Genomic DNA, 27,520 nt, shown 5'->3' with positions numbered 1-27,520 from the left:
GGCTCTGTGCTCCTGCTCCAGACGCTGCTGGGTCCAGAGCGCACGCCCATAAACCCCAGGGCCTCGCCCTCAAGACCCAGCGCAGGCAGGTCCCTGCCAGGGCTGCCTGCGCCTCCTCCACGGTCCCTCCCGTCCCTGCCGCAAGCTCAGTCCCTGCTCCAGGACTGGCCTCAGCCTCCCTCTGCCTCTCCAGTCTGGCACAACCTGACGGTGCCGTCTCATTCCTCAGCCCTCCACTCAGATGCCACCTTCCTAGAGAAGCCTGTCCCACCAAGGGGACAACCCTCTCCGGTCACTGGTGCCTCCCATGGTCCTAATTTTCAGATTGATCTTTGGGTTCAGTACTTATCACCCTCCAAAAAAAAAAAAAAAAATCTGATTTGCTTCTGTATTTACTGATTGTCTTTGCCAACTGGGATGGGGACGCACGCAGGCAGGTCCCCAGCTGTCCTGCCCACGGCTCCGTCCCAGCACCTGCTCAGGGCCCAACAAGACTTCTTAACATAACTCAGCACCCTGACAAGGAGACTTCATGGTCCTCTCTTTCCAGATGAGAAAATGAAGCCCCGGAAGGTTGGGTCACTCGCCCAAGGCCATCCCATTAGAAGTGATGTCACGGAGGTCTGTCTGATCCAAAGCCCTGTACACATTGCCGTCCCTCATGGACAGCTACCTTCAGGCATGGTGGAAAGATGATATCTGTATTTCAAGAAACCAGACCTCGAGACAGACAGGAGTCCTCTGGGAGCAGAGGGTGGTGGTGGAAAGAAAGAAGAGTGAACTTGGGCACTTACCACTCCAGTGCTCTGGTCCCATTCTGCCTCCTGTGTGACCTTGGATGAGTTAATCACCCTCTCTGGGTACTTGTTCAGGGTGCACAGAGGGTCTTTGCTCCCACTTCCCCAGGGGAGCATGTGACAGTTCATGAAGGCCCAGCAGCCCAGTGCCCCTCTCCTGTCCTGAGATGGGCAGGGTGGTGTATCACAGGGACCCTCTACAGCAGAAGCCACCTCCTGGGGGAAGCCACTCTCCCTGACCATGTGGGTGTGCCTGCGCCTGAGTAGCTTTGGAAGTCGGTTCTGGAATCCTTCAGGATGCTCAGGGAGGGTCAGTGGTGAAGGGCCGGGCACTGTCTGGTCCTCTGGGTGTTGCACAGGCCCCTCCCCAACAGCCTGGCCTTTCTGCCTGCCCAGTCGCCCCCACTGGCCCTGTGTTCTAGCCACGCCAGACTCACGCCTTCCTCCTGTGACACCGCTTGCCTACCATTAACTTTTTTGAACGTTTTATTTTGATGTAATTCAGACTCAGAGAAAAGTTGCAAGAGTCATTCAAAGAATGACCACATATGTTTCACCCAGATTCCCCAAATGTTAACACGTTCCGATGCTCTCGCCACCCCAGCACACACACTTTCTCTCCTTGAAGAGTGAGTTGCAGACGTGATCCTCTTGCCCCTATGTATTTCAGTATGTAGTTCTTAAAAATAAGGGCGCTATCAACTTCTGCAGTGTGGAGCAGCTGAGCCCTGGAGCCAGCCAGACCTGCATTCCAGACTCTAATTTTGTATCTCACTGTGTGCTCTTACGCAAAAGGTTGCATTTCTCTGGACCTCGAGATCTTCATCTATTAATTAGGGGTACTAAGAGCACCTATTTCCTAAGGCCACATGAGAATTAAGTGAGATAGCTCACACCAAAGGCTCAGCACAGTTGGAACCTGGAAAGTGCCTGTTAAGTACATGAGCATGTGTTTTGCCAGAATGTTCTTTTTTTTTTTTTTCTTTGAAGTGGTTGAAATTCCTTGGATTTCTTCTGCTCCTTTTCTTTCTCAGGTTAAGTCTCATGGGCAAAAGCAATGACGTTCCGTCATTCATCCAGCCTGTATTTATTGAGCATCTACCCTAGGTCACCTACTCTGGGTCTGATCCTGTTCTTAGCACTGAGATGCAGCAGGAAAAAGAACCAGATGGTCTCTGTTCTGAGATCCTGGAGAGTCATATTGTCCGGGGAGACAGATGATGCAGTTGCAAACAAAGAGATAAACCATTTTCTGTGTCTTCACGCAGTGGAGGTAATGAAGCCCAGGGACTTGGAGGGGGACAGGTAGAGGGCTCCTCTAGTAAAGATCATCAAAGAAGACTTCTTGGACGAGGAGAAAGTTCTAGTAGGCCATTTTGACCTGGTAGACTATTAGTCAGCTCTCCATTACTGTAACGTAATACCTGAGATAATCGTCTTGAAGGAAAGGTTTATTTGGAGTTACAGTTTCAGTCCATGGTCACTTAGACCTGTTTTGCGGGACTGTGGCCAGGCAGGATATGGCGGCAAGAGCATGTCAAGTGGCTCACTTTTATGGTGGCTGAGAAGCAAAGAGAAAGAGAAGCCCGGGTCCTAATATCCCTTCTAAGGGCACCTCCCCAGTGACCTAACTTCCTCCCGCTAGGCCCCGCCTCTGGAAAGCTCCGCCGTCTCCAGACAGCACTGCAGCTTGGCAACTAGCTAATCTCGGGACACATGGGCCAGAGCCTCAGCATCTGGGGAAAGACCCGCTTGGGAATGTCAGGCAGTTTGCTCCTTAAACGTTTTCCCACAACCGAGGGCACAAGTGCTTCAAACCCTCACCTGGGAACGGAGGAGTGGAGCTGGCGGCTGGCCCACCTGCTGGGAGCCAGGCACCTGGTGGGCAGCGTCCCCATTGGCCTCCCAGGGCTCCTGGGAAGAAAGGCACTACGACCCCTTTATAGAAGAGGAGACCGAGGCTCAGAGGAGGAAGTTCATCTGCCCAAGAACAAAGAGGAGGGGCCCTTGGACTGCATGTGACCCAAGAGTCCACCCGGAGCCGCCGTGTCCCCCCTCAGTGGCCCCAAGGAGGACGGCGGCGGGTCTCGACTCTGGCAAGGGCACTGTGCCAAGGGTCGGCAGACTCGGTTCTGGGCCTGTCCCTGCCACGTAGGAGCCCGGAAGGACCCCTCGCCCCAGACCCAGAGCTGTGCTGCCACCCCACCCAGCCCCCAGCCACAAAAGACCATGCTGGTTCACCGTGGGCTGGGTCCTCCTTGGCCCCAGGATCAGCCCCATGCTTCACCCTCAGGATGGGCACTCGGGAGAACAGGAGCCCCTGCACACCTCGTGCTCCAGGGCCGAGCAGATGGACGACAGGACTGTCCAGCCATGCCACCAGACTGCTTCAGGCCTGCTGTGTCCCAGGGCCCCGCCTTGAGCAGGAGAGTTCCCCACGTACCGTGGAGAGGGGAGAGGGACCGTGCGACCGCCTTGCCACCACTTAGTAGCTCACCCAGCACACACTCGTGATCTCCTGGCTCCGGGCTGGGGTTCTGGGCACTGCTCGGCGGGGTCTCCTCCGGGCTAAAACCAAGACGTCGCCGGGGCTGCGGAGTTAGGGTCCCCCGGTGAAGCACCTCTTTCCTGGCTCACATGACTGGCAGCGCCGTTCAGTTGCTCTCTTTCTCACTGGCTGGCATCCCCTAGTCCTTGCCCGGTGACTCTGCAGAGGCAGCTCACCACCTGGTGACCGGCTTCTTCCAAGCCGGCGGGAAGCAGCCTCACGTAAGGCCATCGTGTTGGTACAGCCACGTGCGCCCGCACCTCTGCCGCGATCTATCTGTGCAAGGCACGCAGGTCCCAGGCCGGCCCACACTCCAGGGGCGAGGCTGACCCCGGAGGGGAGGACGGGCCAGAGTCCTCCACAGAGCGAACAGCACGTCCAGAGCCCTGGAAGTCACGGAGCACGAGAGCAGGAGAGAGACTGGAGCAGCTTAGCTGGGGAAGAGGGAAAGGACCGCACGCTCCCACCGCACCTGGGCCTTCTTATCCACCAGCTCACATGACACTCGTCTGAGTTCGTAAGGTAGACACTGCTATCACCCCATTTTACAGGTAGGGAAACTGAGGCACAGATAGGTCAAGGGGCCTCCTGCATGACCCAGATGCTCAGCAGTGCTGCTGGAGGTTGAAACCAAGCAGCCTGGCTCCAGAGTTCCTGCGGCACGAGGACCATTTGTCTCAGCTGGCCTGTTAACGGTTCCCCCAGTGACACCAGGGTAAAGCTCCCAGGGGGCAGACTTGGAGACGCCACAGTCCACATCACTCCCTACTGCCTCCCCAGTCGAGGGCATAGTTCTATTCTTTCTCATTCTCACCTGTTGTGAGGCCCCAGGCTGCACCTGGGCCCCCAGGACAGGTGTCTAGGTCATGTAAACCTGTGGGCAGGAGCCAGGTCCTCGTGCCGCGGAGCAGCTCAGCAGATGCAGGAAGGGAGCCAAGGACACCAATACCAGGGACTGGCCTCTACTGCCAACTGAGACCGAGCACCCAGCTTCTGTGGGTCTCCATCTCCCGATCTGCTGAACAGGAAGGAAGTTTCTGGTCCCAGGGGTCCTGGGGGTCCAGAGAGAGGCTAGAGAATGAATTGACTAACTCCGAGGGCCCTTCAGGGCCCAGGTCCATGAAGACTGAGAGGTGCCAGATTCCTCTGCTAGAATCTGTTTTCCTTCTTACTATGGAATTTTCCTTCCGAGGAAGTTTGAAACGGGGGGAACCCTCCGCCCTCTGGAAGACGGAAGGAGAGGACACCCGGAGGGCAGCTTCCTCGTGGCAGGATGGGCCTGCCCGTCGCTGGTTCCTCCTGTCCAGAGTGAAAACTGTCCTGCAAGAGCGCGAAAAGAACCGAGGGGAGCACGTTCTGCCACGGCACCACGCGGACCCAGGAGCCGGGGCAGCCACAGAGCCGGGACGGTATGAGCCAGGAGGCCCGAGGGCACCATCGTGCCCTGCTGGCCAGTCAGCGGCAAAAGTCACAGGTGCAGGCTCCTGAGGAGCACGTGCGCCAGGCACTGGTGGAAATATGTTATTATTAATTCCTTCAAGCCTCCTCCCGGCCCTGTGGGTGGAGCACACTGTCACCATCCCAAGTGAAAGGTGGAGAAACTGAGAGGTCAAGCAACTTGCCCAAGGCCACACAGCCCATAAGTGGCCATCAGGAATCAAGCTTTAAGATCGGCCCCCTTCACCGCTATTCTGTCAGACTCTCCCGAGTGTACTTGTGTAAGGCGTGTGCTCCGTGCCAGGACGGTGGGAGGGAGGCTGATGGAGAGTCAGGAAAGGAGAATCCTGGAGGTTAGGGCTTCCCAGCTCATCTGCTCCCTGGCTGTGGGGCCCTGGGCGAGGCTGTGGGCTTCAGTAGCTTGTAGGTCTCGGTAAAAAAAAAACAAATAGATAATTAATTAATTAAAATTAAGATTAACAGAAGAAGGGAAGAAGAAAGGAAGAGAGGCAGAAAAAGTGGAATGTGAGGTAAGATGGTATGTAGGTAGAGGAGAGGGAGAGAAGGAGGGAGTGGAGGAAGGAAGGAAGGAAGGAAGGAAGGAAGGGAGGGAGGGAGGAAGGAAGGAAGGAAGGGAGGGAGGGAGGGAGGGAGGGAGGGAGGGAGGAAGGAAGGAAGGAAGGAAGGGAGGGAGGGAGGGAGGGAAAGAAAGAAAGAGCGATCCTGATGCTGACCGACTGACGGATGCTCATCCTGCCAGGCACTAGGTGCTCACCCGACGCGCCACCATTTAATCCCCAGCAGAGCCTGACGCTGTGGCTGCGTCGTTGCCTCCACTTGAAGGGGGCAGAGACCAAGGCACAGGAAGGCCAGCAGGTTGCCCAGGTCACGTGGCTGGTAAACGGGGAGCCGGGATCCCGACGGGGCCGTGTGACTCCAGAGTCCAGGCTCTTAACCAGTGACAGAACGGTGACCTCTTGAGGTCCAGGTGTAATCCTCCCATCTGTAGGTACTTGGCAGATTCCGAAGCCTTCTGTGGCATGGCTTCCAAGGGTGGAGATGGGGACAGAAATTTCCGGGGCCCTCAGCCAGCCGTTCTCCACTAGCACTGAGGTGGGAAATACCAAAGCCTGCAGAGGATGAAAGGAGACCGAGGCGCCGGCAGGCGGCTCAGAGGCCCAGCTCTCCTGGCCGCTCAGGCCCTGCTCTGTCTTGTACAGCAATCCTCTGATGCCTGCAAGCTTTCTCCCAGGGGACAGGCTCCTGGACACCACCTCGTCTCCCTCCAGGACCTCACAGGGCCAGTTACAGCCCATGCAATTATAGCACAGTTGAGCAAAGCCCAAATCAGATGTGGGGCCCCACACCAAGAGGCGGCATCTGCTTACAGGGTAACCAGGCATGAGGGCAAAGGGGGATCACAGATCAAGGCAGAGGCCTCAGGGGACTCAGTTTAGGGTGCAGCATTCTTGTGTCACACCTGGCACGGCATGGAGGTGACTGCGGTTCACACAGCATTGTGTAAGAGGAACCTCTTTGTCCCAGCTCCCTCTGCAGTGATTGGCTTTACGGCTATGGTTATCTCATTGCAGAATCTGGGTCTGAGTACTTACCCAGCCTGTGTCACTGATGGTACTGAAGGGCAAAGGAGTAACCACAGATGACATCACAGTTGTAATATTTTCCTATTGGATTAGTCAGCTTTCCAGTGCTACAACAAAACACCTGAGGCAACTGACCTTATAAAGAGAAAAGGTTGGCTTAGCTCATGGTTGTGGAGATTCCAATTCAAGATTGGGCAGCCCCATTGCTTTGGGCTTCTAGTGAGGGGACTGGATGGCGATGGTGGAACAAATGGTTCCCTCACGGGCCAGGAAGCAGAGAGGAAAAAGAAGAGACAGGGGTCCTAAAATCCCCTTCAAGGGAACACCCACAATGGGCCAAGAACTTCCCATAAGGCCCTACCTAGGGTCACAGAACCCAATATTCCCACTCTGGGGACCAAGCCTTTAACACATGGGCCTTTGAGGGACAGTCAGTATTCAAACCGCAGTACCCACTAGCACGTCTCTGGGAGAGGCAGTGCATCTGCAGGAAAAGCCCGACCCGAGAATCCCTCGGTCCCGGGTTGACCCCCAGCACTGTCATCGGCTGGCTGGGCCCCCCTCTAGCCAGGGCTCCTCTCCTGGGAAGCAGGATCAGTAACACCTACGCCAGAACGTCACAGCAAAGATTAAACGAGGCAGTGCCCGGTGTGTGCAAGAAACGTAGCGAGGAGCGACTAGCGATGCTTCTGGGTGGTCACCCAAGTTGGCAGCCACAGTCCTTGGCCCTTACCATTCTCTTCAGCAACTTTCTCTGACTCAGTCCGAGACAGAATCCGCTGTTGTGAGCCAGCACCGGGTATCCGTCCCCGTAGGATCACGTGACATTTTACATTTATTTGGGTGATGATTTAATCAATGTCATCCTCACCCATCAACCAGATGGAGGCAGGAACTCTATCCTGGGCCATCACTGTAAACTCGGCATCTACCCCAAGCCCGGCACATAATAGGTGCTCAGCAAATATTTACAGAATACATTCATGAAACAAAAGCAGCGCCCTCAGGCACTGGCGTGTCCCGTGTACACACACATTCTTGTCACCGTGGTGGAAGCCCTCGAGTTTGAGTATTGCTTTCTTTTAAGAAGTAATTAGAGCCTGCTCCTGATTGCCTTTAAGGTGATGTCATCCTCTTTCACTTGCTTTTGGGTGCGCATTCTTGGGTGGGGCTGTGGTTAAACGCAAGGCCCCAGGATGACCCTCCTCCGGCCTAGGCGAACGTCGTCCATCCTTCCATCACCAGGTCCTGATGGAAACAGAAGGTTGAAAAATGTGATCTTCCATCCCGGGTCCCCTTTGCCTGTAGCCTCTGGTCTAGAAAACTGAAGATGTCAGTGGTCTCGTCTCCCATCAGAGGGGGTAAGCAGGGGACCCTCGGGGAGGCACAGACTGGTCTGCTTCCTGCCCCACCCGCCCTGCCTTCAAGATGCCACTTATCACACTGGTGTGTCTTGACCAGCTAGACTTGATGGGATTCCTCTTGGTGTGGCCTCTGGTCCATGGTGCCCTAGATACCACCTGGGCAATGATTTGGTGCCACCTGACAGCATGAGTGCAGCCTGCGATGGTTTTGGTGGCGACCTTGCACACTCTTTATTTACCGGTTAACTGTTTAGTACACTATGCAGCAGAAACCAATTTAACGAGCAAGTCGAACCTACAAATTCAAGGATATTCTTGCTTACAGTAACTCCAACTGACATTTAGGTGACAGGGAAAAAACAAGCTAATTCAAAGAAAGTACTAAGCAAGCCTGAAGAGTCACTATTCAAGGAGAAGCCTGGGAGTCACGGACACCAGCTCACCTGCGGGCCTCAGGTGACGCTGGACGCTGGCAGGTCTGCTTCCCCGGGTCTCCTACTAGTCTGAGTCCCTTCGGGGTACAGACTCTCGTTCTTTATATCCCAGCACGCAGCACCGAACGTGACTCAGGAGTTGGACAGACTCGGGGAGTGGGGATGCATGGGTGTGAATGATGAATGGATGCGGCCCGGTGACATAGGCTTGTCCTCCGGGGTAGGCTTGTCCTCTGGGGACATTCAATACCCCAGCTATAGCTCCTGCCTCCTGAGGAGGTAGCATATCCTGCAGGGAAAGCGCAGCTGCCGCATCACGCAGGCCTGGGTGATTCCCCACTAGCCACTGGCATCTGGGGCTCTTTCAGACTTGCTGGGGTCAAATCTTCCCCAATGCACGGGGACAGCGTTGCTGAGCAGGCTTGTCTCACTCAACAGGTCTCTGCGTGATGGTGGGGAAGAGGAGGGTGGGCTGTCCCCGGGCTGCGAAATGACATCTAAATGCTCCAATGCCGGCTTCCCATTTCTGGGATTCTCCCCACTAGACATGGTCGCCAGCTGCCTTGGGTGGAAGGGGAGCCGAGAATACCAACATGCACAGCCAGAGCACCAAGGACACCCTGGACGGAATCTCCAGCTGCGTGCTCCGGTCCCCAGCTGTTCCTCTGTAGGACAAAGGACTGGTGATTCAGGGCAGGCGTGGTTCTCCAGGGCAGGCAGTGGGGACGAGGTGCTGATGAGCTGGGACAAGGTGTAAGAAGTGTCACCATGACATCCGATGATCATGCCATGCGGTCGGCATCAGGTTTGGGTGGTGGCATCTCAGGTCACGTGGGTTGCTTCCAGCCTTACGAGCATCCCTGTGTGTGCTCCGGGGATAGAGGTGGCTTTCCCACCTGTCAGGACAACTTAGCACGCCCAGCCAGGCAAGCACGTGTGATTCCACTCGGAATTCTCTGCCTTTTGCATTTCACTCCAAGTTTCCTATGTGCTTTCCATGTCCTCTGTCCCATCTGATCATTGTGGGGTGCCAGGGGAAGCCACTGAGGGTAGTGCAGAAGGGGGCAGTTACCAACTGCTCAAGGCTGTGTGGCTCAGGAAGGGTGTCTGCTCTGGCCCAGGAAGCCTGGCTCACGGTGGCCCAGAGCAGGGACTGGAGCCAGAGTCCTGCCATCACAGTCACAGCCCAGCCCTCCCGGTGCCAGCTGGGTGGCTCCAGGCAAGCTACATCACCTCTCCGGCCGCAGTTTCCTGATCTGAGAACCTGATGGTAACTGTCTCTGCCTCCGCGGGCTGAGTGCATGTGGACAGTGTCACCTGGCTCAAAAGGTGACAGGTTCACACCTCACAGGTCAGCATCAGGGTTGTTCAGGGGATGGCTGTGCTCCTTTCTCGGGGCTGCCTCAACAAAGCACCGCAAACGAGGGGGCTTCAAACAGCAGCCATGTGTTCTCTCAGGGTTCTGGAGTCCAGATGTTTGAGACCAAAGTGTCATTAGGGCCACACGTCCCTGAAGGTTTCAGGGGAGGACCCTTCCTTACCTCTTTCAGCTCTGGGTAGTTTACAAAAAGAACTCGGTGCTCCTTGGAGCATCTGCCTCCTTAATTGGGGGTCACTGCTTCCTTGATGGGGTCACTGTCTCCTCGTTTGGGTCACTTCTTCCTTGATCCTCCTCCTTACCTCATTGGCCACAAGGCATTTTCTGAACGTGTCCAAATTTCCTCTTCTTACAAGGACACCAATCATTAAATGAAGTCGCAGCCTAATCTGGTAAACCCTCGTTTAAACTTGATGACCTCTGCAACACCCTGTTTCCAGATCGGTTCACATTCCCAGGCCTGGAGAGATGGGTCTTGAACTTACCTTTCTGGAGAGCCGCAATGCGGTCTATAAGAAGTGAATGGTCTCCACGTTTCCCTTGTCCTCAAGATAGATCCGAGACCCATTCATGGCCGTGACGACCAGCTCCCTTCCCCTCCCTCCAGGCCCATGGCCACCTGGTCCTTCTTTCCCGCCCTCAGGACCCGCACCCTGGAGCATCTCATTGCTCCCCAGACATGGGCCTTTGCCCGGCCCCTGCTGGTCCTCCCCCAGCCCTTCCATCCAACCCTTGCCCACTTCTGATTCCAGCTCACCTTGCAAGACTCACCGAGGACATCGGCTCTTCCCACCGCCCTTCCCCACCTTCCTTCCTCTTCCTCTTAGGCAGAAGCAACCCCGCACCCTGCCCCACTGTGACCTCTCCTCGGTTTCACTGCAGGCCTTAGATCAAGAGCCTGCTCCCTCACTCAAGAACAGACGGCACACCCAGGCCCAGGCACACAGGAGACCCGGGTTGCACCTGGAGACTCCGGTGTTTCATTCAGTCTGCCTGTTATTGACCAGAATTTGAAGTCACCACTGACAATTAAATCTGGGCAATTCCTTGTAAAACCCTGAAATTGCAGCTCTCCTTGAGAAACCGACAGATCTGGTCGCCTAGGGTCTTTGTTCCTGGCAGGGCACACACTGCCAGCTGTCCTGGCACACAACCGTGCCTAGTTTGCACTCCATTCTGGCCGCACCGAGCCAGCAGAATTGAGTAGTTGTCACGGAGACCGTACAGCCTCAAGTACCCACTGGGCTAGTATTAGTTTCCTGTGGCTGCTATAACAACTGCTGCAGAATAGCAACTTCACGTAAATTTGCTCACTCACAGTCATGGTGGCCAGAAGTTCAGAAGCAATTTCATGGGGCTGAAATCCAGATGTTGGCAGGGCCATGCCCCTTTGGGAGAATCTTGTTCTTGCATCTTCCGTTTCTGGTGGTTATTTGCCTTCCTGGCCTTGTGATCACATCACCCCAATCTCTGGCTTCCCGGTTACCTGCTGTAGTCTCTTCTGTCTGAAATCCCACCCAGATTCCTTCTCCTAAGAATAAATACAATTGCTTTGGGGACCAACCCAATAATTCATGGCAATCTCCCCATCTCAAAATTTCTGACTTAAACATATCTGCAGAGGCCTCTTTTCCAAATTAAAAAGGAAAAGATGTTTACAGGTTCTTGGGACTAGGATATGGATATCTTTAGTGGATATTTGTCAGTGTATCCCACAGAACTTCAGAGGAAAGTTTTTCTGACCCCTGTTCTAGGAGGACAGGAAAGCTACCCCAGATGGCAGCCCCTGCCCTTCCAGAAGCCTTAGGACTCCTTCCAAAGCCATGACTAGCAGTTTCATTTTGTTGAACACTTTCTAGAACTATCTTTGTCCCCCTCGCATCTGCCCTCTCCTCCTGCAAATGGAGAATAAAATAACACCAACATGTGCAACATTTCTTGACCTTCTGGTTCTGCTTTGATCTCCCCAGTGGCCCAGAGCCGTCTCTGGGGACAAAAAGAATGAGAGGTTTTTGGGTTTTTTTTTTTTTTTTTTTAGCAGAGAAGATCTGTTTTCTAGGTAGCATTCTGTCTTCACCTTGGTTTTCAGCCTCAAAGACTTTTCCAGGTGCCCTGGAAGGGCTTCCCCATCCTCTGTGGGCTCGCTCTGTTCACCAGCACCCTATTCCAGTCTCACATGGCCAGTTGCCACCCCCAAGTTGAACAGCTCTGCTCTCCAAGGCTGCTGTAAACCTGCCCCCAAACAACAGCTCCCCACGAGGGACCCCCTTGCTAAGTTGATCATGGAATTGCAATAGGACTGGGTTCCCAGGTTTCTTCCTCGGCTGGTAAAACCCTAACACAGTGATGAAAGACCATTTGCCGTGGGAATGAACGAGAACACAGGCTCATGGGTCGTCTCCACGTGGGGCGAGCATCTTTCCGTGCGGTCCTCAAACTTGAAAACGAACAAAACACACTGTTCATCATTCTGCGGGGCCTTCGTAAAGGTCAATCACCTACCCTGAGTATGAGCGTCGGGATTCTTGGGCGTCATTATGTCACGTGATCCTTCCCTGTGACGGAAGCAGGTTAATGACATTGTCTCTATTCTAAAGAAGACTCAGAAAGGTCAGGGGAAAGGCCTAAAGTCGATGGCGGTCGGTGGCAGACCTGGTGGGAGTCCATTCCCCACCTAGTGCTGCTTCTACCAGACCACGTGGGGTCCACTCTACAGGAAGTTGTGCAGAGAGTACAAAGGGCCCGGCCTAGAGTTAGGGGGCTGCTTCTGGTGTCTCCTCTGCCACTGACATTGTGGGTAAACTTTTCCTCTCCACTGGTCCATTTTCAAAATTTCAAGTACTTGGTGGACAATTTCAAGGGCCCAGCTGGTTCCACAAAATGATCATCATAACTACTGTTTAATGAGCACTTTGTATACGTCACACACTACCATGTGTGGAACATATATTACCTCATTTCATCCTCATAGCCTGCTTGTAAGGCGTGTCTTCTAATTATAGCTACTTTAAGAAGAGAAAACCAAAATGCAAACAATTGAGGGCCATGATTCAGGGCTACCCACCTGCTACTGGGGGAACGCAGAGGGCCAGGAGCACGGTGGTTGCTATGGTGTACAGTTGGGTGTGGAAGTTCTCTCTGATGAGGCAGAAGCATGAATGAAGGCAAAGATAAGAGCCACTGAGTAACTGGGAGAAGAGTTTCTAGACCAAGGGAACATCAAGTGCAAGGGGGTAGCATCCTTGGCTCTGTCAAGGGGCAGCAAATGCTGTAGAGGGACTGAGAGGAGATGTCATGGGGAGGTCTCCTCCTACGTCTCCCAGAGGAAGGAGCTCATCTTTTATTCAGAGTGAGATGGAAGACGTTGAGAAGGCTTCCAGCAGAAGAGGGACATGAGCAGAAGAGACTGGTAACAGGTGGGGGCAGTCTCAATGATTCAGGAAAGACATGATGGCGATGTGGACCCAGGGTTAGCCCTTGACCTGGTACAAGGGGTCAGTTCTGAGTTGTTCTGAAGGTGCGACTGACAGAATTTGCTGACTGATTGGATATGAGAGAAGAGAAAAGTTGAGGGTGACCCCAAGACTTTGGGACTACTCAAATAAAAGGGGAGGCCATTAACTGAGATGGGGTTCAGGTGGTTGGAGAGGCTGGAGATCAGGGGTTGGCTGATGACAGATTGAACGAGTGAAGCCTTCTCGGCCTCCAGGTGGAGGTGCTGAAGGGCAGTTGGAGCTGTATGAATTTGGGAACCATCAGCACAAAAGCACAAAGATGGTGTTTAAAATCACAAGACTGAATGAGATCACACTGGGAGGAGTGTAGGTCGGGAAGGGCCAAGTCTGGGATGCGCCAGCATTTAGAGGTCAGGGAGATGAGGAACAATCTGCAAAGGTGGTCAGGATCAGGCACTGGTGAGAATCGAGAGTGACAGAGGTGTCCCAGGAGCCAGAAGAGGGAAGTGTTTCCAGGTGGATGATCAACAATGTCAAACGCAGCTGCTTGGTTAAGAAAAATGAGAGTTGCAATCTGGCCCTTAGGAATCACAGCGTGGAGGCCCTGATTATGGTGACCAGTGGGGGTGGGGGCAAGTTCAAGAGAGGATAGAAAAGAGGGAGCAGAGCCCAGAAGTACAGACTTTTCCCCTGTAAAGTAGAATGGAAAAAAATGAATAATAATTGTTGGAGACTATAGAACCAAAAAAAGTATATTTTTAAGGGGGACATCACAATATCAGGTTCGAGTGGGATGGATATGACCTAAGAGTAAAAGCACAGGTGGCAAAGGACAGAGAGGAGGAGCTAGGGAGTTAATGCCCTAGAGTCAGCAGCATAGACTAGTCTCTAGAGTGTAAGTGAAGGGCTCCGCGGTGATAGTGCCAGGTTCACAGTGACAGGAAGGTGGAGCTTGTGGGGCTCTCCTGGAAGGGGAGACAAGCAGTGAGGGCTCTGGCAATTCTGATTGCTTCTGGTGCTTTCAGTGAATATCAAGTCATCATCCCTGAGGATCTAGAGGAGGATGACCTGAGAAGTGTGAGAAGGGGAAAATCCATTGCTAAATCATCCCCTTCAAGAGTGGAGGAGTGAATGGCGGGCAGTACAGTAGGATGTCATGGCAGCCTTGGACCCTGAAGTTCATGACTGCATTTTTATCCAATTATGTTATGATGTGTTATATTGTTCTCCTTTGTGTTTGGGAAACAAACACAAACAAAACAAACACAAACACAAACAAAAACAAACACCTTTGTGTTTGGGAAAAGATTAAGAAGGAACAGAATCAAGTCTGTAGTAGAAAGATGTTTGTGGTAGAGTGGTTTTGCACATGTGTTTGGAATATACTACATTGTCAGGAGGAAGCCAATTGTATAGATATGCACTCAGGATAAAGGTGACATCATCAGTCAACAGGTGGTAATTGAGCCTGAGACAGTAGGTGAGTTCTCTAAGGAAGGAAGGCTAGTGGAAGAAGATAGTTGGGCATAAACTGGGGAAATGTCCTTGTTTTGGAGGTAGCAAAAGGAAAAGGGCCCATTGAAGGCAAAGAAAGTTGCTGAAAATGTAGATGAAGCATGTTGTTCCTGAAGCTTAGAAATGAGACAAGGCAAGAAAAAAGAATGTCAAATCATTCAGGGAGGCCAAGAGTAAGGATAAAGAACATTAAATTTGCCCAGAAGGAAGTGGGAGATGAGTTATCTCACAACACTTAGCAGAAATGCAAAGAAAGGAAATTGTAAGCAGAAAGATAAAGAGACCAAAAGAACAGGCAGAAGAGAGCTACAGACAAATCATAGGAGCTCTGGAAGGAGAAAAAGGAGTATTTGGAAGAGAAGTGATACTTTAAAGACAGAAGAAAATGTCCCTGAACTAAGGAAAGACCTGAATCATCTGATCAAAGGAGTTTCCCAAATCCTAAAAAAATTAGCGATAACATAAATACAAAGACAAACTCTGGTGATAATTCTGAGTGCTACTGTAAAGAGAAAATCTTTCTTTAGAGAAAGAGCGTTTTCAGCCTACTTACAAAAGCAAGAGGAGAAGATTGGCACCAGATTACTCATCTGCAACACTGGAAGTTCAAAGACAGTGGAACAGTGTTCTCAGACTTATAACAGAAATGTCAGTGATCCAGGATTCCCTCACTCAGCCATGATGCCATTCATATTAAAGAGGCTCCAAAATGCCAGGACTCAAAGTATGTCATTGCCACCCTTTCTGAGAAAATTTCTTAAAGATGTACTCCAGTCAAACAAAAATTCAATAAAAACAAGATTCCAAATGAAGGAAGGCAGAGAATACAGATAAGTGTGTGTGTAACTCACTAGCAATCCTTTGAAGGAGACAGAAATTCCAGGAAAGTAGTGGGGGTAGGAACTGGATAGCAGGGGAAGAGAAGCTATAGAAAAGTCCTTCAGGAAATGCGGAGGTAAAACAAGAAAAGAAGTCATTCGGAGAATGAAAAGAATACTTGACCTTATTTATAGAAGCAAAACTCGAGCATACTTACAGGTAGAAGTAAAGGAGTCCTGGAAAATCAGGAGTTCAAGGTACACAAATAAAGTAAGTGACATTCCTGACACACAGTAAGGATTAAATCAATGTGATGACTTAAGAATAGGGTTCTTTCTATTTCTGAAGGCACAGACTTTTTACTTGGGAGGGAAGGACAGAGAGAAAAATGATCACAAGGAGAAAAGGAAGAAGGAAAATGGAGGACAGGCAAAGGAAACAGTCTGCTATGACTTTCCATCTAGAGGAATGGCATGCAAGACACATGCATTTGGCTACTGGCGTCTTAAATTCCATAATCTGACGGTGCATCCCAGTCAGTGCATGGAGAGCTGGGATCTGTCTGTGGTCACCCATTGTCAGAGTAAAGCTCTGAAAGAAGGACACAAAGGAATGATTTCTTTTTGGAAAAAGATGGATGAGAGCCCACTTGGGAGCCAGCCTGGGCACCAGGTGGGGAAGCATTAAGGTGCTTGGTTTTCAGTGCAGAACGAAAGTGGAAAAGCATCGTGGAGACAGACAGAAACCTGCACAAAACCAGGTGACGTTAGGAAACAGCATTTCCCAGGACGGGGTTGGCCGTGGCATGCAATGGGCATGGCCTTCTGAGCCACGGAAGTTCAAATCTCAGAAGAATCTGAGAAGATGGGTCCCCTTCTCTGAGCACAAGGCTCCTCGTCCGTAACAAAGGACCACGATAGAACTGCCAGAGCTTTCGCAAGTATGACTTTTATTCAACGGGCTGTTGTGGAAGGCCTACGACATGCCAGGCATGGTCCTCAGTGCTGGGGACTTCTTGGTGAAGAAAACCTTCCAGGTTCTTCCTCCATTCTAACTGCTTTCATTCTAGACCATGGTGAGAAGCCGAGTGAGAAGCTGCAGGCACAGAGCTAGGGGCAAGACAAGCCCTACAGGTGCTTAACAGGGATCCCGTTCCACCCCACCCCTCCCTCAGTGGCTCTTCCAAAGGCTCCATGGCCAGGCTTCCTCTCCATGGTGGGCTAATGTCTTGCTCTGAATACCTCCCCCAGCCTCCGCACCACAAAGTACAACCAACTTCTCTACCTCAACTACCCTTGAAAGCTGAGGTCCCCCATCTGAGCAAGGAACTGGAAGAGGAAGCTTAGTCCGTGGAGCCCCCAGGGCTATAGGACCAGAATCCTGAGCCCAGGTGTGGAGGGTCACTCCGTGGCTGGCTCAGTTGGTCTCCTCAGTCCTGCCTGACCGTCTCCCACCCAGGAGTGTGGGACCTCTTTTCAGCACCCTCTCTTTGCATCTCTGCATCTCCCAGCCGCGCCCCTCTCCCAGCCTTTCCCAGGGCTTTCCCAGAGCCAGGCCCAAGCTCTCTCACGTGGCCGGCTCTCCCAGGACGACTTCCAGTGTGTGCACACCCTCCTAGCCATGTGACCCTCTCTGCTGTCACCCTCTCGCCTGGACCCGCCTGTCATTTTCTTATTATGGTCACCACCCCAGACCCAAACTTGTCCTCCTCTTTCCTGTTTCCAATTAAACTCTGTCCTATCAGGAATCCCAGGCCACATTGTTCTGCGGTTACCAGAGAGGAACATGACGGCATGCGAAGGAAATGCTCCCTGACCAGCCTTGCACTTGGCCGGGATCTGGAGGGGGCGGAGGCCAAGGCCGGGAGACCCCAGCTAATGCCCGGGCAGGGAGGTTGCGGTGGGCGGGTGGGGTGGGCGGCTGTATTTTCTTTCTGGTCTTGTGCTTTCTTTTCACAGCTGTTGCCCCTAAGAGACCCCAACATTCCAGTCCCCAGCACTAATTTTAGCTTCTCAGGACTGGCCTGTTCCCACTGACCCCCACCCTGCCTTCCCCTCTGTTCTGGGCCTTTCTGCCTGCTCTCTGGCCCACACAGTCCACACTGGTGCTCCTGATGTGGCTCTCAAAGCAGAGAATGACGATCCAGGCCAGCAAATGGCAATATCCCCCCACCAGCTCCAAGACCCTCAGGAAGCAGGAAACTGAAGAGCAGGTGGGGTGGGGGATCCTGGGAGGACAAAGGGGGGCGACTTCCTGCCTCCCGATACAGACATGATGTTTATAGCCTCAGTTATGAGCTCGGAACCCTCCTAGAGCTTTTGAGAGAGGCAGCTTGGGAGGGCAAAGAGGCAGAAGTGAGGATGAGGACAGACACCTTCCCCGCTGCACCCCCAGGACTTACCCAGCACAAGAACCTGAACCTGCAGGAGCTGCAGAGCCCAGAGTCTCACAGGGTCTCAACCTCAAGGTAGAAACGACACTGGGTTTTCTAGTGGAGGACACAGTCTCTCATTCCACAGTGGGGATACCAGGCCCAGGGATGTGACATGGCTGCTTCCTGTTCGGGGTCTTAGTGGGAGATTATGTCAGTCCAGAGCCGAGCTGAAGGTAGGCCCGCAGCCGCCTGCTGTCTGGCCCAGGTCGTGTCAGGCCACCACGCTGCCTTCGGCTACACTTCTGATCCATTCTCTGTGACCTGAAAGCAGGTCACCAGTTCCTCCCGCACTCGGAGCCCTGCGTGGATCGGCTGCGGCTCTCCCGAGCTTGCCCTGGCAGCAGAGCCTTTGCCTCTTTAGGAGGGGACAATAGGAGGGGCGGTGAGCATGGAGAGGGAGGGACCCCATGCTGAGGGGTGAGCGGCTACCCAGAGGGAGAACTCCCCTTTCTGTGCTTGATCCTCACCTCAGGGAGGTTGATTAACAACGGGGTCCTCCACCCCGACTCTTGCAGGCACTGAAAACCCTCCCTGGCATCAGCCGTGACTGCCCGGTCCCTCAAGTCCCCCCCGTCAGAGTATGCTTCCATGCCCTGTTCTGTTCCCTTTCCTGGTCAGCTGTTCTCCCTTTCTCGCCCTCAGTTCTGGGCAAGATCCTGGACTTTCTTCACCTGGGACAGTAAATACAAGTTTCTAGAAACTTCCATTTGGTTTCAAGGGAACCCCTTAAGACTCCAGGTCACTCCAGACACTCTCCTGGCCTGCCAGGGCCCCAAAGCAGTGCTGCATGGCTAAAAGCACACAGACTGTTTAGATTTGAGCCCCAGCTCTGCCTCCGTTTCCACATCTATAAAATGGGGATTAACTATGTAGGGCAATCGTGAAGATGAAATGAGTCACGTGATGTCTGCAAATGTAAAATTGTATCAAGGAGCACTCTTAGGACGTGAACACTGCACCGAAAAATGTTATTCTTTTTAAAAAATTGTTCTAATTAGTTACACATGACAGCAGAATGCATTTCAAATCTTCATTATACACAAATGGAGCGCAAATTCTCATTTCTCTGACAGAGACACACACCGTTTGTGCAGTCATACATGAACACAGGGTAATAATGTCCATCTCCTTCCACCATCCTTCCCACCCCCACACCCCTTCCCCTCTGCCCAATCCAAAGTTCCTCCATTTTTTCCTGGCTCTCCCTGCCACTGTGGATCAGCATCCACATGTCAGAGAAAACATTTGGCCTTTGGTTTTTGGTCCTTTCACTTAGCATGATATTCTCCAATTCCATCCATTTACTGACAAATGCCATCATTTCATTCTCCTTGAAGGCTGAGTAATATTCCATCATGTATGTATACCACATTTTCTTTATCCATTCATCTGTTGAAGGGCACCTAGGCTGGTTCCATAGTTTAGCTATTGTGAATTGAGCTCCTATAAACATTGATGTGGCTGTGTCACTGTAGTAGCCTGATTTTAAGTCCTTAGGGTATAAACTGAGGAGTGGAATAACTGGGTCAAATGGTAGGTCCATTCCCAGTTTTCTGAGGAATCTCCACACTGCTTTCCATAGTGGTTGCACCAATTTACAGTCCCACCAGCAATGTATGAGTGAACCTTTTTCCCCACATGCTCACCAATATTTATTGTTGCTTGTATTCTTGATAATCGCCATTCTGATTGCCATGAGATGAAATCTTACAATAGTTTTGATTTGCATTTCTCTAATTGCTAGAGATGTTGAACATTTTTTCATGTATTTGTTGATTGATTGTGTATCTTCTGTGAAGTGTCTGCTCAGTTTCTTAACCCATTTATTGATTGGGTTATTTGGTTTTTGTTTTTTTTTTTTTTTCTTTTGGTGTTAAGTTTTTTGAGTTCTTCATATGTACAAAATGAAATTATACCCCCTATCTCTCACCTTGCACAAAACTCAAAGAGGATCAAGGACCTAGGAATTAGAGCAGAGTCCCTGTGCCCAAGATGAGAAAAAGTAGACTCAAATCTTGATCATGTTGGCTTAGGACCTGACTTCCTCAACAAGACTCCTAAAGCACAAGAAATAAAATCAGGAATCAATAAATGGGATGGATTCAAACTAAAAAGCTTCTTCTCAGCAAAGGAAACAATCAATAATGTGAAGAGAGAGCCTACAGAATGGGAGAAAATCTTTACCAATGTTATGCTTTTAAAAAAAGGATAAAATGAGTTCATACAAAGTAGCGTCTGGCACATAGGAAGCTCAGCAAGTGACAGCTGCGGTTGTTATTGTAGCTGTTACAGTGTAATAGCTGTGGAACAATATTCTATGCAATTTGCATTCCTTGCTCCAAAGTGTTCAGAATAATGACAGAATCCCCATCTGACCGGGCTCTCCACACCCTTTCCTATGCACCCTGTCAACAGCCCTCGGAGACGGGTGCCAATTTCCTGTCTTTGCAGATGAGGAAACTGGGTTCAAAGAGACGGACATAACTTGTCTTAAACCATCCAGCCAAGAAGTGGAGAGCCAGGGCATGTCCCCAACTCGCGCCTGTCATACAAGGGCTTCCACCCACCTGGCGCTGCCCACCAGCTCTTCCGTTCCTGATTACAGACGCCAGGTTTCCCTGACCCCGGGGATCTTGATGCCCTCAGGGCAGTGAACCATCCCAGGTCACGCAGCTGAATATGCCAAAGCTGAAATAGAACTCAGGTCTCCTGAATTGACTTCCAGGGTGGCACTATTTATACCATAGCCTTTTATCTTGTTGGTCCATTTCCAGATGTGTTGCAACAAAGAGAGAGACATTTTCTGTCTGTTGTTTCCTCAGAATTAAAGGCAGCAAAGCCATCATGTTGAGAATCAGGACATGCTGCAGCCTGAAGGGAGATCACGTGGACGGGGTGAGAAGGTTCCAGTACCAGGCCTCTGCGTAGCCATGCTGCAGTTCACTCCATTTCTTTTACAAACTCCTGGCCCGTTCCTTCCTCAGGAAGGGTGCACCCTTGGGTATCTGCAGAAGGGGAACCCAATGCTAAGACACCCCCCAAGCCCTTGCTGTGGGGAAACCCCGGGGCCAGGCTGCTGACAGTCCTCACTCTAGCTTTCTGAGTCCTTCACAAGCACCACCTCGCTGCCTGAGGTCCCTGTTTCCCCACCCCACCCAACAACCTCCTGATGTGGTCATTTTAAGGAAAGTTCCACAAGGCAAAACCTCACGGGGCCACTGCTGCTTGAGGGCTCGGTTCTCCCTGCCTTCCACTGGAGACTGGTTTTGAGGTTGTTTCGCTGAATCACTCAGCAAAGAGTAAATAAATAAATGGAGGAAGGAAATCTTGCTCAAAAGGAATTTTTTTAAACCTATCTCCAAAACAAATCTGCTGTCACCACAGAAAATCTGTAAGATCTGACCTCTCAGGGCTGTAATTCACTTTAGAGGTTGGGAGGCAACCCCACCAAAAGGACCTGCCCCACTCCTCTGAGAGATGCTCAGAACTGGGCTGCCAGTGCTCAGGGACGAGCTGACCACATCCTAGGGCCTCTGGGTCCCTTGACCTTGCTGTTGTCCTCCCGCCTCCCTCCCAGAGTAGAAGAACCTGGAGCGCCTGTCCTTGGGTCTGAATTTGCTTGGCTTCCTTTGGGGTTCACCCACCCCTCCTTGTGACTGGTACACATGATTTCCACCAAACACCCCTGTGTCTTCCCCTTCATGAAAAGAGAATGACAGCCGGGCACAGCGGCACACGCCTGTAATCCCAGCGGCTCTGGAGGCTGAGGCAGGAGGATCGTGAGTTCAAAGCCAGCCTCAGCAACTTAGCAGGCCCTAAACAACTCAGGAGACCCTCTCTCTAAAATACAAAGTGGAGACGTGGCTCAGTGGCTGGTCGAGAGCCTCTGGGTTCAATCCTCAGTACATAAAAAAAAAGAAAAAAGAAAAGAAGAGTGACAGAGAGCTCGGGGTCATCAACTAGTGCAAGCCCCTCGTCTGCTGAAGTGGAAAGGAGCCAGCAGAGCTGCGGGGATCCACCCAGGTCATGTGGCATGTTTGGCTCTGAATTTAGACATAGGGCTTGTTGCTCCGCTGCGGCATTTGACCAGCAGTGCACCCCGATTTCCACCTCCCCACCCGCAGAGGCAGTCGGCAGCCTCTCCCTGGGTGGGAGAACTGGCCTGGCTGCCGGGAACCGTGGAGAACCCCTGCTAGAGTTCAAGGACCGAGGGATGGGGGGTCGAGGGTTCGGTGTCTGGGAGTCTGGCGTTCCTCTCCCCTGGACCAGTCTTGAAGTTTCCCAGTCCGTCCCTTGTCTCCAGAAGCCTCCTACTCGACATCTCCAGTCTTCCTCACAGTCCGCCCCTTGCCTCATGTCCAGTCCAGCTTCAGCATCTGAAGTGTCCTCACAATGTCTCCCACCTGCTCTCCCTACCCCTCTGGACCAGCGGGAGGGACGGAGGACCCCCGGTCCCGTAGCGTGTGCGTCTCAGAGCCTGAGTGTGGGGACGTGGCTGGGTGGAGTGGGAGAGGCTGGCCTAGGAGTTCTGCCCACAGGTGCCCTCAATGTACCTTCTCTGGATGCCCCTGTCCCTCTGTGGAGGGAGGAACGCCCACTCTGGAAGGCTCCCCCTCACACTCACACTGAGATCCTGGGCCAGTTAAGTTGCTCACATGTCTAAACCCTGTTTTCTCACGTGTGGCAGGTGCCCTGCGGGTCCGTCCCATGGGAGAATGAGATCAAAGGCCTCGTTTCGGGGAACGTCCAGCTTCCTTCACCTGGGGGTGCTCAGTAACGTCTGCTTCTCAGGCAGCTGAGTTGCAGGGTAGTGAACTCAGCTTAGACTCAGTGAAGGAATGTGGGGGCAGCTGGTGGGGGGTGGGGAAAAGCCCACGGGGGATGGGTGAGAATCTCTCCTCACCACCAACTCTGCCTCCACAGGACCCGCCCGATTAGCAGATCTCAAGAAGGCCCTGCCTTTCCAGAAGGTCTAGTAGCTCAGCCAGATGCTTGAAAACATTCCTCTATTCACTGTTCCATGATCCACAGTTTCTCCCTAGCCAGGTCACAGCAGGATCTCAATTTCCACCATCAACCCATGGTGGTTGAACTCACTCTACACGTTCTGAGGTTTCATGCCTGGGTCTACTTTAATCCCCTGGAGAGCATCACGATGTGACCACCCACTCACCATGAAGAAACTGAGGACCAGATAGGCCGTGCCATCTTCCCAAGGCCACACAGCTTATACTTTCCTTGCTCAAAATTTGTGGAATACCCAGTGTGTGCTGGAAACAGAGCAGTAAGCAGGTCACCTGACCCCACTCCAACTCTGACACCTTTCCACCTCCTCTGCCTCTTCCATCTGGGCACTAAATATAGGGCTTGAATAATTTAGAAGGATATTAAGAGGTTGGGATGTAATTTGATGAGTAAACCTTGCCAATGCCAGTGTTGGTTCTCCACAGGACAACACCAGCCCTTGGGGAGCCATTTAGAAAGTCGTGGGAAGCCTGCTCTTTGCTATTACAGCAGCAGGCACTGCGGCCAGTCCGTGGTTCGGATGTGGCTTGGGTGTCCCCCAGAGGTTCATGTGCTAGAAGCTTGGTCCCAGGGTGGTGAGGTTGGGGTGGAACTTTGAAGAGAGGGGGCCTGGTGAAAGGTGGCCAGGTCATTTGATGGTGCCACCCTCAGAAGGGATCGATGTGGTTCTCAAGGGACCTCAGTTTGTTCCTGAAAAAGCAAATTGCTATAAAAAGAGCAAGCCTGGCCCCAAGCCCTCCAGGCTTCCTGTCTTGCCATGTGATTTCTCCTGCTGGCCCACAGGCCCACCATGATGCTATCCACCAAGTTATGATACTGCCAGAAGGCCCTCACCAGAGCTACATAGATGCTCTTGAATTTCCAGAACTGAGAGTTAATAGACTTCTTTTCTTTATATATTACCCGGTCTCAAGGATTTTATTATAGCAACATAAAACGGACTAATACAGGACATTTAGTGGAGGACACCAGGAATGTACACCAGTGAATCTATAGAGCCAAGAACTGTCCTGCTCCTCATGGAAAAATTGACTGGGCCACCAGACACCATATAAGAGGAAACTCATTACTGATTACCTGAGCCTAGAACATGACTGCATATTAAATTCAAATTCAAAGCACTCAGGCCTGAAGTACTTTCAATATTTACCTCTCCTTCCCCCAAATGCAACTATCATGGAAATCAAAAGAAGATTGTAATTTGTTTTGTTTGAAGCATTACCACCAAGAGTGGCTGGTTATTTTTTAAAATCATGTCACTCATGACAATCCCCTTCTGGCATTTGAGTAGCTAATAATGCTTCCATCAGCCCAGGTCTGTAGCTGGAATGTTCATGGCCCTGCTAGACCCAGCGCAAGCATCAGACCGTTTTATTAGGTTTTCCAGTACAGTCATGGGTAACTTATAACTAAGTGGAAATACATGGTTTTTATTATAAGTTAATTTTATTTCATTTTTATTATAACTTGTTTCTATTTGATTTCTTCTCTGTATTACAGTAGGACACACTTTTTTTTTTTTTAAATAGTGCATGTAGGTTAGCTGTGCATTTTATTTTCCAACATGGTATAAGGTGCATTACAAGACCCTGTTGCAGAAAGGGTGTGAGAGGCAGGGGTCGGGCTAAAGGGGACAGGCTTTTCCTCGTCACTGCACAGATGACAAAGAGTGGAACTGTGTTTGTGAGACTTGGAGTAGATTAGGGGCATGACTTCCTGGGCGAGAAAGCTGTTTGTCTCTGAAGTAGATAAATGAATGGATGGAGCCCGAGGTTGGCGTCGTGCAAAGATCTGAGTTTAAATCTCGGTTTTGCCACTTGATGTTGAAATCAGGTAAAACCTCACCAGCCTCAGTTTCCCCATCTAAAGAGGGCCTTTGGGTCCAGACCTAGGTGACGTTGCAGTGGAATGTTCTATGACTGTAGGATCTGCCTTCAAGGAATCCCAAGATCCCTTGTGGAAGAGTTAGTGCAGTAGGGCCGGAGACGAGGTGATGAGCGGGTCCCCTGGTTTGAACGGGTCCTTTTCGTTCTTCGAGCCTTAGCTTCATTCTCGGTGAAACAGAAATCACAGCAGTTAGTTTCCTTCCTCCAGTACCCCTCCCTTCCCCGACTTCCGAAGACCCTTTCCAAGCCTCCGCCCCGCTGCTCAGCTCTCCAGTCTTCGATCCCAGAGCGGGGCTGGGGAAGGAAGGAACTGGACACGTGCTAGTCCCCACGTTGTCCTTGCCCCGGCGCAGAGGTTAGGAATCCCTTCCTACGCAGGGGAGTTTCCACCTCCCTCTTGGGACAGTTGTGGGGTCCACGGGGAGAAAAGTGACTAAGACAGGAAAACTTTTCTGGAAGCCTCTCTGGCCCTGACCCAAAGCTCCACCCACCAAGAGGAGCAGGGGAGAGGGATTCTCAGCCTGGAAACTCTGCACAAGGCCTTGGCCAAGGGCTGATGGGGACCCTGGCCTTCCCTCCTGGCCAGTGCTGAAGGTGCAAAGGCATCAAGGAGAAGACTGTACATTAGAGATCTTGCTGGAATTCATAAAGTAGATTAGAGAGCGGGAGAAGAGAAGCCAGGTAGAGGAGCCAGACAAGGCCCAGTCCCAGAGAGCCCGCTCGCCTTGCCCAGGGACTGTGGCCATAGAAGACCACGGTCCAGTCAACTTTGGGAGTGTTCTGGAATCCAGGACTGAGAACTAGCCAGGTGCTGGAGGGAGGACACCCAGGCACCAGCCATGGACAGCCACTTCCTGAAGTGCCCCTGCACCCTGGCAGCCAAGCCTTCAGCCTCCACCTCCTCCTCTTCCAAGCCACCCTGGAAACCCGCTCCACGGTGGCTTCGGCAAGAGTCCAGGTCCTCTTCAGGGGACTGCTTGGACAGCTCTTCCCCGGGAAAGGGTCTGGAACAAGGAGAGGGGAGCCCAGGGCTGCTGAGCCACCCAAGCCACTCTCCTGATGGACTTTGGTGATTCGAACCAGAGGAAATACGGTCCTGCCCAAAGGGACCCATGTTCCCATGGAGATGACTGTCAAAGGAGGGTGTGCAAAACCGCACCAACGGCTGTGAACCTGAGGAAGCTGGGGGCGATGGGAGGGGGCACATCTCCCAGCAGAGGGTGGGGAGAGGGAAGCCTTCCAAGAGGAGGTGATGTGAGGAAGGCCTGGAAGGAAGAGAGGGAGACAGAGAAGAGGGAAGGCCACACAGATGGATACCTGTGCGGGTCTAGCACGCAGCTTGGTGACCAGTGAGTGACGTCGTGCTGTGAACCTGACCTTTGCTGGAGGCAGACCTGAGATGGTCTCATCCCACGAGGTCTCTGCGGGGTGAGGACTGTGAAGCAGCTGGCTGGGGGTGGTCCGTTCACAGGTGTGTGTCAGAGCATCCCACTGAACACCTTCAACGTGTCCCACTTTTATTTGTCAATTATGCCTCAATAAAACTAGGGGGGAAATTCTTTTAAAAAACACAACAAAAGACTCTGCTGGTTGGAGAAGAGAGGCGAGGAGACTTCCAGGCTGAGGAAATAGTTGTATGGAGACCCAGAGGTGGGGCCGGGTACCACCTGGTCCAGGGGCCCTGGCGGTTGCCAGAGAGGACAGGGGTTGAAGGAAGTGCTTTGGAGCCAGACACACCTGCGTTCAGATCACTGCTTCACCACCCACCACCCGTTCTGGGCCTCGAGCTTCTCATCTGGGAAATGGGATGATAACCCCACACTGACGCCTAAGCAGCAGGAGGCAGACCTCACTGGTCCTGCACGGCCAAGGCTGGAGTGATGGATGGCCCAGGGCGACCCCCTCCTGTGTGCAGAACGGTAGGATGTCAAGAGTCTGGTACAGGTGCTCAAGAAGAGAGAGGCTCCTGACCCACGACTCTGCGAGGGGAGTGAAAATGTGGTAGAGACCTACAGGCCAGAACCTGGAGTCTTTGCTGTAATCTGTGGGGAGTCAGTGAGTTCCTGGGAGACCCAGGGAGCCCCCGATCGAAAAATGCAAGTCCCCATTGGGGATTCTGTTGGCCTAGGGCCCTTCCTGTGGTTGAACAAGCCCTTCCTGTGACCCTTCCTGAGGAAATTCCCTGCATGTCATTGTCACAGGGGGTCAGGGTCTTCCAGAGGCAGCTGTAGCCCCTCTGGAGACCGCCTGAGTCAGGGATGAAGAATTTCTGGAGGTGGCCAAATGCTGACTCCTGAGGGCTGTTTTCTGGGACTACGAAAGAGCAGCAGCCTGCCTGACTTGAAGTCACATGGGCCGCATCCAGCAGACTTGCGCGGACCCCTGACCTTTGACCCTCTGTGCACCCTGACCTCTTGGCCCTGACAGACTCCCGTGTTTGTTTTGCTGGAAGGAGAGGAGGGCTCGGGTGAGGCGGGAGGGGCGCTGTCACATGGTGTCCTGCTAAGGGCCAAGGTTTCTCTCGGTCCCCACTGGACCTCGCCAGCTAAGGTGGTTGCCGGAGGCAGCCCATGAGTTGGGGCAGCCCTGACCCTGCCCTTGGCTTAAGTGGCTCTGGGGGAGACCAGAGCTTTCCCCAGAGAGCTCAACTTCCCCTCCCGGCCCGGAGCTTCCACTCACCCTCCCTCCACTCTCTGCCTCCCACAGGCCTTCGACCAGAGAGTCCCGCTCCCCACACGTCCCCCCACAGCAAGGCGCGGTGCCCACCTTCCCGGCTCTTCAGCCTGACCCTGTGGCCTCTCTATTCGGAGCCTCTCCTGGACCC

General features: G+C 52.4%; 1 protein-coding gene across 2 annotated transcripts in view; it reads left to right on the top strand.

Annotated features, from left to right (window-relative positions):
- SYN3 (synapsin III) overlaps positions 1-27,520 on the top strand; it is a 422,306-nt gene that overhangs the window by 219,318 nt on the left and 175,468 nt on the right. Inside the window, exon 7 of one of the 2 annotated variants that reach the window (XM_079141613.1) lies at positions 20,237-20,525. The exons of the other annotated variant lie outside the window; for it this stretch is intronic. Coding sequence (XP_078997739.1) covers positions 20,237-20,269 — 33 coding nt within the window. The 3' untranslated portion in view covers positions 20,270-20,525. Of the gene's footprint in view, positions 1-20,236; positions 20,526-27,520 lie in introns of those variants that run through there. 2 annotated transcript variants of the gene reach the window in all.

This window comes from Sciurus vulgaris (genome assembly GCF_902686455.1).
Source record: "Sciurus vulgaris genome assembly, chromosome: 5".
Taxonomy (NCBI): domain Eukaryota; kingdom Metazoa; phylum Chordata; class Mammalia; order Rodentia; family Sciuridae; genus Sciurus; species Sciurus vulgaris.
The sequence above is the reverse complement of the archived record's forward strand: the minus strand, read 5'-3'. Positions and strand labels throughout refer to the sequence as shown.